This window comes from Linepithema humile, chromosome 7 (genome assembly GCF_040581485.1).
Source record: "Linepithema humile isolate Giens D197 chromosome 7, Lhum_UNIL_v1.0, whole genome shotgun sequence".
Lineage (NCBI taxonomy): Eukaryota > Metazoa > Arthropoda > Insecta > Hymenoptera > Formicidae > Linepithema > Linepithema humile.
In genome coordinates, this window is record NC_090134.1 from 10,820,891 (window position 1) to 10,832,041 (window position 11,151).

General features: G+C 32.1%; 1 protein-coding gene across 11 annotated transcripts; it reads left to right on the top strand.

Annotated features, from left to right (window-relative positions):
- The first annotated feature begins 2,773 nt into the window (after nt 1–2,773).
- Rsph3 (Radial spoke head protein 3) lies at nt 2,774–11,124 on the top strand. 11 transcript variants are annotated; one of them, XR_010891081.1, is made up of 12 exons: nt 2,913–4,700; nt 5,347–5,430; nt 7,483–7,564; nt 7,686–7,859; nt 8,175–8,303; nt 8,383–8,586; nt 8,757–8,919; nt 9,103–9,189; nt 9,390–9,572; nt 10,198–10,343; nt 10,611–10,694; nt 10,865–11,124. XR_010891081.1 is itself a non-coding variant. In XM_067358506.1 (11 exons), the coding sequence occupies exons 2-10, from the start codon at nt 3,931–3,933 to the stop codon at nt 9,566–9,568; spliced, it is 1,872 nt and encodes a 623-aa protein (XP_067214607.1). In that variant the 5' UTR covers nt 2,774–2,898; nt 3,829–3,930; the 3' UTR covers nt 9,569–9,572; nt 10,611–10,794. The 11 variants fall into 11 exon arrangements, 8 of the variants coding, with proteins under 8 accessions (XP_067214607.1, XP_067214609.1, XP_067214614.1 ...); XM_067358506.1 differs by lacking the exons at nt 10,198–10,343; nt 10,865–11,124 and adding an exon at nt 2,774–2,898 and having other exon boundaries at nt 3,829–4,700; nt 10,611–10,794; XM_067358508.1 differs by lacking the exons at nt 10,198–10,343; nt 10,865–11,124 and adding an exon at nt 2,845–2,898 and having other exon boundaries at nt 3,920–4,700; nt 10,611–10,794.
- The last annotated feature ends 27 nt before the right edge of the window (nt 11,125–11,151 follow it).

Sequence of the window (11,151 nt, forward strand, 5' to 3'; positions counted from 1 at the left end):
AATTATTTCTAATTTTTCTAATTAAAAATAAACTTTGACGACACATCCATTTCGAGGAACTTACAGGGGCCAAACTTTAGGTCTAAGAAAAGAATATCAATAACTAGAAAAGCACAGCATATCAATAATGCAATCTATAGATTATTATACTTATACATATAAGCGACATGAGGGAATGACCGCAGTAGCGGCTGATTTTATCGAAGACTGTCGTATACACGAAAGAGTACAAAGTGTGATGCTATGTATTAGTTTCACGCGATTTTGAAAGGGAGATACTTATGTTGTAAAATAGGCTGTAAAGTAGGAATGCGGTAATCTAAATTCAAGATTTGAAGTCATTTTTATACTAGCAGATGCTATTAAAATTTTTAATAAAAGATTAGCATAAAACTTACTTTTCATGATAAATAAAATTTTAAATTTTATAGAAACAAATTTTTCAAAGATTTGCATTTACAAGTTATATTTACATTTAGTTTTAAACACAATTAATTATCGGTCTATTTTTGACTGAATAATATGATATTTTATTATGTTATAAATTATAGATATTAAAGAAATGTTAAACAAAATTATACAATCACTGTAAACTTATCACTGTAAACTATAATTCAATATAACAATAGATGACTAAATCCTTTATATGAACATGACAAATGTCATAATAAAAAGCTTACACAAAAGCCACCACTTATATAATTTACTATTTCATAAAATTGGCATAATAGTAACTTTGTTGAAGAATACTTTTCTTGACTTCTCCGCTGCGCAAACTATATTCAGTATTAAGCTCTTTGCATCTTACATAATAAAATAACTTGTGAGTGATATTGATTAGAATAAAGAAACGCACGCTTCACGTATATTCGAACGAAGCAATCGAGTATGAAATAGTTAACAATGACTTTCTATACAAAGTTGTTCTAAATAATGATATCAATTATTTATAAGATTAAGAAATTGATGGAACCGACATATTATTGCATTTTTTTTTATATTAAAAGAAATTATATCAAAAATGAAGCTTTTTAATTTATTCGAGTAGACCAGAATTAAAATGGTATATAAATTCGTGCGCACACACACATGGGTGTTCTACTTATTTTATCATTCTCCTTAACACAGCGAATAACAGCGTCTTAAGTATAATCTCACGCGATATTTCACGCAAAACGTGAAACAGAAAAAGTGGACAGGAATTTTTTCAAGGACGTCCGCAATGATTAATGTTAATAGAAAATACAGTAAAAATTTACATTTTTTATTCACTGCGGCTAAGTTTAATTAAATTTAACCTAACCCTGTGTGGTGCGTGGTGTATAACCCCTTAATCTTTTTTTAATAATTTATTATATTTGCCTGACGCTATCAGTTAGAATGGAGCAAATGTTTCTTTCAATACAGTTCTTCAAAAAATATACAATAATCTATTTGTAGTAGTTGCAAACGAACGTTAACATATGTACCGTAATTTACTACTGACGAAATGTAATGACCACGAGGCATTATCTACAGTATTATTCGAGGGTAAATCGATCAGGTAATTACACTCATGCAAGAATAAAAAATTATTCACCGACAAACTTTTGCTTGTGAAACTTCTCTTATCTCTTTTCTGGATCTCGACGGTCAATTTACTAAAATGATACTTTCGTGAGATATGTTTAAAAACTTTATATACTCGTAATAATATAACATCGCATCCAGATATAATACTAGAAGGAAGTTTATAGAATTTATTAGAATTAAAATTATGCATCTTTGTATAAAAGTTAACGTTATTTCATGTGGAATTTGTATAAACGACCATTTTTACGGAATTTTATTCAAGAAAACTCCACTCACTTTAATTTTACTTATTAAAAACACAGATCTTATAACTAGATATACAAAAATGTCATCAGATGTAACATACTTGCGGAACGCACGAAACCATTACAGATGATTGCGATATATATAGAAAATACGAAGAAATTATATTTCTTTTAAAAGGAATTAAAAAAGTTGCAGATAACACAAAACGTTTTAGGAACATCCTGGATGTTTAAGAAGTCTTGAGACATTTCTCAGAATATCAGGATATGTTTAGGATGATCCATATCATCTGATTAAGTGTGAATTTTATGTGCAACTATTCATTTAATCCGCATGCCAATAAAATGCTCGACTCATTATAATTCATTTTCTATCTACTTACCTATCGCGTGCGCATACTTGCATTGGTAAACAACTATGGCATGCCGCCTCCTTGCTTCTGTAAACCAAAACAGTTAACCACATCTTCAAAAGAATTCTTTTTAAAGAATAGATATCAAAACTGTTTGAGATATCAACTTTAACCTTTTTAGGCCCAATAAAACATGCATCTTTAAGGAATTTACAGAAAATATTTAAAAAAATATAAAAATAAAAATACAAAAATTAAAAGAATTATAATTAGAAAATTTAAAAAGTAAAATTTTATTCTTCTAATGTTAAAATTAAAAAATTGCGTATTTAAATTTGTATCGAAAGCACGGATCAGGCTATAAGAACCAAGTTGAACTTTTGCAACACCGACCAGACCGATCAAATGTGTTTCACCTTGAAGTGTTGCTAGGGTTGGAAACCCCATTTCTCTAGGCGGGTGGCAAAGTCTCAACTGTATTCTACACGCGGTGGATTTAAGCATGCGCAACGTTCGCAGTGGTCAGCGTTATTGAGTGGCCGGTTGCGGGGCAAAAATACGTGCAACACGACTGCGGTCTATATCGGTCGATTCTAAGGACATTGTCCAGTCTCTGAACTCCTCTGCGAGCCGGTCAGTAATGCCGCGACAGTACTCAGTGAACGACGTTTTCTTCCCCTGATCTTCCGCGGATGGTAAAATCGCCAGTTTGGTGCCAGTTTTGCACAGTATGTATTAATGTAAACTGATCGACAGCGATTTACAGTTGATACAACTTCAGGCAGCTCTAACTTTTATGTACCACGTATACACGTGAAAATAATCCTGATTTATTCATAATCATAAAAATATGATGATTAACACGAGATACATTTTTCTGTGTTTCAAAAAATGCTGAAAAATTGAAGTTGATCAAGGAACAGTAAAAACAAAAATTATTTTCAAGCGGAATGACATCTAGACAATAATGTAATTACTCATCATAAAATTTTTCATCATGTTTGAAGTTATATCGAAAAATGCCAAGCAGCGCTATCGCGCTATTTTCTTATGCTTGCGACAATCATAAAAAAAGTAATTACTTTTTAAAAAAGGGTTATAACAAAGATTATAAAAAAAAAACTTTTGATTTAGTAAAACATCTTCAAGTTGTAACACTAACAGCATAGAATCTGAGTGCATCGTCAATTGAGTCTATTGGGACGATGCGATGGCACTTTTCTACATATGAAGCGAACAGTGCAATCATGCTGCGTTACACGCAAACAGTTAATCAAATTTATAAAAACTTTATATTTTATTACATACTTTTTCTAACGATTAACAGAAATATACATTTTGTCATAGCAAAAATGTTGCAAAATCACTATATGTCTCGCAATTAAATTAGAAAGAATAAGAGCTTTGTCTCTAGACTTCCGTGATTTTATCGATGAATAATTAAAGAATAATTACAAACACATTTGTGTTTCAATTTTACTAATGTAAATGATCAATTGTGCTATCAATAGACTAAATTAATAGATCAATAGACTAAAAAATTATTATTATAAATTTTTTTTGAGATTTTCAAAGTATATGTATTATCTCTATCTGCGTAAAATAAATGTATAACGAGAGAAAACACACAAGTAAAAACTAATCTTGGAATTTTAAAGGAAAACCGCGCTTAAAAGAATAAACAAGCTGTGCAATTTTAATTATCTTGGACCGATCTATCATGTTTCCTGTAAAATCGAACATTTGAAGAAATCAGAAGAATGCCGGCCGGTATTTCGGCTCTGGCACCGTCGACGGATACGGGATTGTTCGATCATGAAGCGAAAAATCCACCAGCTTTCACAATCCTACAGAAGGATGGGCTGGATTCAAGTTTACCGCTTCTTCACGTTAACGAAGACGACGAAATAAACGCATTGCGACTCACAAATTTGGAGAACATGAAGAACAATTTCTGCAGTTGCAAAAGGATCAGCAAGTCTAATGAACACTTGGTTTTGGCCAGTTTACAATCAAATCAAGTCAATCCTCTGAGAAAGAAATATCAGAGCAAGAGTCAGGACAGTTTAAACTCTGAGGAAAGACCATCTACAGCCAAACCTAGCATCATCTTATCGACGGAGAATTTCAACGAGGTGCTACATGCGAAATTGAAGAAGATTCAAGAGCAGGCCGAGGCCGAGCAAGGCCGCAAGTTGCTCAAGAAATCGATCTCGCCGCAGAAGAAGCCGTTCATCACGACCGTAAAGACCGGGGAATTTCTAATGCCGCCGCCGGAAGTGGCGGCCCTGCTCGGCATAGCGCCTAGCGGAAACGACGAGGAGACGGCCGATGGGTGTCTCTTGAAGAGCAGGTTCAGACCGTTGGTGACACTGTTTAAAAGACCGGAAGTACGTCACAATAGCCACAATGCCAGATGCCCGACCGCCCTCAAGGCCACTGTAGACTTCTCTCTCGGCATGGTGAACGCCACCACCATCGCATCGGCTTTGGACGAGCGAGCGAGGAGATTTAAGAAGAGCGAGGCACCGTAAGTGACGCTGAACTGGCGTAGCAACAGTCACGTTAGAGACGTTATTCAATTGGCGTATCAGTTTCGTGACAGTATAGGTTTATAGCCGCCAAAGGCGGCTTTATAAAAAACACCGCCGATAACCGCGGAGAATCTTTGCATATAAATGTATATCAAAACATCTAACAGATTTTTGAAATTATTATGTTATATGAGAAGAAAAAATGTTACTTTTAATATCTTTTTACTCAATTATTTCCGCACTAAGCACATTCAAATTTATTAATCTTACACCCTAAAGCTACTATCCGCCTCTATTTCCACTCCATGGATTTATTTCGCATCATGCAGAGCGATGGTGCGACCTCGGACCTTTTTGTAGATGCAAATCGCAGTACCCAACCTTATGTTTGTTTCATATGTTTCTCGTTGAAAATTCTATGTCTAAGGTAAACGTAAACGTTGCTGAAATATAATCAATCGTTCAGACAAAGATTAGCCGGCAATTTATATATATGTCGATTTTAAGAACGCGAAAGGCGTTTTTATCCTAAAAGTCATGAAATACTGATGATGAGTTCAATTGAAGCGCTTGAATAAAAAACGATGAAAGGCATTTTAAGAGTAGGAAAAGGTATAAGAAGAGCGGGAATTGTTTTTCTAGCAGATTTCCACAGGCGCCGCGAGCTTTACCAAAAAAGTTGGAACCGATCGAGGGCATGATGAATATGCTGCCGAGACTCCGCGGGTAACGAAAACACCTTACAAGTGGCACGACACTGATCACTGATCTTTTAGTTAATAGCAGTTGCTTTTGCTCCGCTTTTTTCTTCTCGTCGGCCCGATTTATTCTCGTGCTTGCGATCGCATTCAAATTCTTTTCTAGGAGACCGTCGTCGCTTTTGGTGCATTTTTGAATTTGTTCAATGGAAATCGTGTTTGACCTGATTGAATCTATTCTCAATCAATAACATTATAATTTTTACTTTTTTCTTTTAGTGGCAAGATTTTTGAAAGTCTGTTGTTATATAAATAAATATAACTTGATAATTCAATTCAACTTTTAGTTACAACATTGTTCCGTCGATGTTTTAATTAATGTTATAAAATGTAATTAAACTAATTTATATATTATGATTCTTACCCTTTATATATTATTTATTTATTTAACCCTAAGATAAATCTTTCAAAGAATCATAACATAAATTAGTTAATGTACCTATATATGTATATTTCACCTAAATGTATCCGCAAAGATCGGAACCAAACTTATACAATGTGTTAATGAGATTGAGTAGGTGAAAAAAAAGTTCATATAAACTTATTCCTGAAAATGCTTTATTAAAAAGTTATTTTATCAGTTGTTACAATAGTTACAATAAATGTTCGAAACTTCTTCCTTCTATAAGAATGCAGGCTTCCATTTGTCGAAGTAATGACTGTCGAACTCTTTAGAATATTCCTACTGTATTAAAAATAGTAGCAAATGCATTTTTAATACATTCCCAAAATTGGTCTTCTGTTTCAATCAGATTCTCTTAAACTAACCGTTTTATGTGGCGTTAAATCTGGTAACCTAATCAAATGATTGGTCCGCCGCGACCGATTCAACGTTGAGGGAATTGTCAGAAGTCATGATTTCTGCTCCAGAACTTAAATAAATCATACACAGATCAAGGCATGTGAACAATAACTAAGAATTATTTGTTTTTGAGTCAGCGATTTCGTCTGATGTTATAGAGAATAATTCTGTTCATAAATCTTTGAGCGTTTATAACTGGCATTTTCGGACATAAGTTTATATGAACTTCTTTTTATCTATTCGACTTTATTAGGAATTTCTAAATTTGGTTTTGATCTTTGCCTTGTATATGCGAAAACACATGTTTCATTAAATGTAGATAAAAGTATCTGGTATATAATACAATTTTTAATAACAGATTATTTAAACACACACACACACACACACACACACACACACGCGCGCGCGCGCGCGCGCGCGCACACACATTTTTCTACTTTTTTTCAGTCTGAATAATTTTTTGTGTAATGTGACATTTTTAAGCGTTTTATTCTGTATAAAAAAATTGAAATAAAAATATACAATTAATAGACAAATAAGCAAGATTTATTGTATAATTTTATTATACCCGAGAAAAAATGGTGTAATATGATCAGATGTAAATATATATAATTAGTTATGAAAAGATTTAATAACATATGTAATTTAATATGATCGTATAAAATTCAGATCTTTTCATAACTAATTATATATATTTACATCTGACCAATTATACCATTTTTTCTCGGGTATCTTGATTTGCAAATAAAAAAAATCAACAAGATAAATAATATAAAAATGTACTCTTTTATCGATAAAAAATAAATTTTGTTTATCGATAATAAATATCTATAAAAACCTAAATATAAAATTTTTAATAATATGTAATAAAAATCTAAGAGTTTTTAACATTTTCGTGAAAGAAATTCGATTATTTGAGCGGGAAAGTATATTTCTCCCAAGATAACATAAAATAAACTAATGCAATTTAAATTTAGATAGCTTTTTAAAAATTGAGTTATTAAAATAATTATATAACTTTGCATTATATATATGTTATGCATATATACATATTATAATTTAAAAGAAATATATTATTACAAAAAGTTTGCTGATGTTTGCCCAAGAGCGACGAGTCTCGCAATGATTGTTACTCAGCATGTTGAATCAGCTGAGCTTTTTCTTGAATTTGCGTGATTACAAAATTAGTTTTGCAATAAATTGATTTTTATTTTGCAGTGATCAACGAGTTTCTTTCGGGAACATCATGTTTGATCGTCGTGTGGCTCGCGGAAGTATGTTTGCTTCCATTCCTGCTCTTGTAAGTATTCTATTAATTATTTTATTTCACTAATCTTTAAGTAAAATTTATTAAATCCTAAATCTTTAAATTAAAGTATAAAATATATGTTTCTTTTTTCGTAAAATTTTTATTTATTTAGATCGATGGGGAACAATCGATAGCAGCGAGGCAAGCGGAAGCTAGACGAAGACATGTGGCGAGAAAACGTGCTCAAATGCAAGCTTGCAGAACGCTTGGCATAAGAGCGGATTCGCCTCCTCCGGTTCCTGGAAGGAAACATGAACCGGTACAAACAGAAATCTTTCTTGAGGAGGTTAGTTACAAGTTTTATTTTTATATCTATTATAATAATAATTTAATATTTTTTACTTATGATAAATTGAGCATGAAGTAATCTTGAAGTACACGGAAAAGCTTACAATTTTATTTTTAATTGCAACTTTCATTATATTTATCAAATATTAATTAATTACATTATATACATTACATTATATTAATTACATTATAATTTGTGAAGTAAAAGGTAATATTTTGTATACCCGTAAGCTTCAGCAAAAAAACAAAAATAAATTTTAAAAAAATAGAAAGAAGTGAAATTAAAAGTTTAATTGTATTATATATATTCAAGTTGGCCGAAAAACCAGATGAATCTGAAGTAGCTACGCAAACTGATTACTTCTTAGAGAAACCGGTAATTTCAAAATATCTTCCGGACAAAGTTGGTCGAGACATCGGCACTCAAATTGAACCCGGAGAAGTACATGCATTTAATATCTCATTTTTACAATAGATCCATTTTTGTCATAAAGCAAATTCAATTATCGTGCAATTTTTAGCTCTTCGATTTCGACACCGAAGTTCAACCGATTCTTGAGTTGTTGGTGGGTAAAACTATCGAGCAAGCTCTAATCGAGGTCTTAGAAGAAGAAGAAATTGCTGCTCTCAAAGAGCAACAGAGAAGGTTTCTTGAACTACACGCTGCTGAGAAAGCTGAAGAGCAACGATTAGCGGAAGAAGAAAGAAGACGTAGAGAAGAGAAGGTAATCTTCCTCTTTGATTTCTTTATATTTCAACACATTGACCCTTTTCTTTTGTTTTATATTATTATACATTATTAAAGTACCCTTCTTCTTCTGTTTTACATTATTATACATGCTAGAGCGTATATCACGTTAAAAATTAAAAAGCGAAAAGCGTTTCTGTTTCATAGGACCGACATTTGGCACAACAAGAAGAGGCGATAAAAATTCAACAGGAAACCGAAGAACGAGTTGCGGCCGCGGTATTGTTAACGGGATACATTGCCGAACTTTTACCTGCAGTTCTGGAGGGCTTGAAAATGTCAGGCTATTTATTGGATGAAATTAAAGCTGGTTTGTGAGCTCGCAAGAAACACTGACTACTTTTTCTGAATTCTTTAATCATAAAAGTTCTTTAATTTCTATTTATTTATTGATTTTATTTTAAGTTTTGTTTTTGTTTGTGTTTTTGTTCGTCCTTTATTACTTTTATTCTTTATTTCCTCGATAATACATACCGTGGACGACGTGTTTCAGATGTCGAAGAAGGTTTCATGCCTTGGCTAATGAAGGAGATCAAAAAAGAAATGGGTAATATGATTGAGAGCAGAGAATTGTTAATGGGTAAATATTATATCAAACTAAAAATAAATAGTTAGTTGGCAAAAATATCTCTATAACTAACTATTCGTGAATTTCCGAGCAAATACATATATCAAATGTTCGAGATTTTGTTTGAAATGCTAGAGTAAGATAAAATGTAATGGAACTCTGTAGGCAATAGATAAATACAAATCTATTCTAATTATAAATGACAATTTTAGAAATTATTAGAGAAATTTTGGAGAACCGCGCGCAAACATATAGGCAGTTTGGTGAGGAACATGATGCCTCGACAGACAAGAGATTAAGAGAAAGTGAAGACAATTTGGAAGAAGGTGGAACTGATAGCAATTTCATGAATTATAAATCATCTACAACGAAAAATTATGAAACAATTTAGCGTGGTAAATATATTTGAAATGATATTTTACACAACACGCATGCACACACGCGCGCACGAGCACATTCGACATAAAAATCATAAATAAAGATATAAGTAAGATAAAAATAAAGATAAAAAAAATAGTTAAATGTAAATCTGAATGCATTTAAAGGATATATTGTTGCGTCTGCAGATCGTTTTCGAATTATCTCAAATGTGCGTGATTCTCGCAGAGCACGTAATAAATAAGAAACTCTCTTTAAAAGAACAAAAACTTTAATAGAAGCACACAAGAACAAACACAAGCAATACACTTGTAACAGAAAATAGAACGGTACTGTCAAATATACGATCGTCTAGCTTGACAGTTTCTCTCAATCTGATCTGCTTGTCGTAGTTGTCAAAAAATCTCTCGCGTCGTCCTGGAGATAATTTTCTTTTTATCGCAACGAGCGGCGTAACATCGCGGCACGGAAATACAGAGTCGAAACACAATCGCAAGCACCAGGTCAAATACAGAGACGCAACAATATAAATAGAGGTGTTATAATATCTACAATTCGATAATAATCTTCAATTAATGAGCGTTAATGATCCATCTTAGCTAAAAAATGAACTATGAAATCATAGTTAGCTTTCGGATTTAGGGATTCACCTTTAACCAACACAAAAGCAATTCCCAAGCCCGGTAGATTCTACATTAAGCAGTGTACACAGCTGTGCAACAAATCAATCTCTTCCGCTTGCACCCCATGACAGATCACCGCAGCGCTCATGATCTCTATCTCAAACAGTAAGAACGAGAAAGTTCCATCAGATATTAATTATCGATTCTTTAAGTTATAATAGTTTGTTATAAAAAAAACTAAAAAAAAAAATAATTTTTACCAAAATAATTTATCCCGAAATGTTCTTCAGCAATAAAAACATTTCTTAATCGCTAGAATTTTAATACAATGTTACTGTAAAACATTTTAAACTCTTTTCTTATACAATAATATTAATATATTATTATTTGTAATGTGTCTAATTCGTGTTAATTTATGGCTTCTGTTTGCAGTACAGACTGATTAAAACAAATTTGGACCTGCATGATGCTGCACAACGCTCTCCAGACAGATCAAGGAATTAATTATGTTCCAGAGTGTGTGTAATTTATATGTAGCTCCTGTTTAAAAATATATCCAAATCTAATACATATTAAATAAATAAAAATATAATAAGAGTTTTTTTGATAATTAAAATGTATTTTTCTCATTTATACTATAAATTATTTCCGTTTACTAATTACGAACAAATTATAATTTGATTTAGGGATTCACTGTTGACCGGTACAAAAACACCAGTAATAAAGCAATGAAGCAAACGAGCAAGTTCGGTTAAGTCTACATTAAGAAGTATACACAGCTGTGGAACAAATTTATTTTTCTTTCTTTCAGGATATGCTTCTAGATAATCTACTGTTATTTATTTAGGGTAACAAAGACTTTGATAAGAGGTATTAAACATTGCAGGTATTAATTGTCTCGACAAGAATAATTAAAAGTACTTAGTACTTCATATATACATTTAGTCAAAAAAAAATTTCTAATTATATTCTT

Coding starts and splice junctions, on each gene's coding strand:
- Rsph3 (XM_067358506.1), top strand. CDS start 3,931: ATGCCGGCCGGTATTTCGGCTCTGGCACCGTCGACGGATACGGGATTG. Junction 8,304..8,382: donor CTCAAATTGAACCCGGAGAA/GTACATGCATTT, acceptor TGCAATTTTTAG/CTCTTCGATTTCGACACCGA. Junction 8,587..8,756: donor GAAGACGTAGAGAAGAGAAG/GTAATCTTCCTC, acceptor TCTGTTTCATAG/GACCGACATTTGGCACAACA.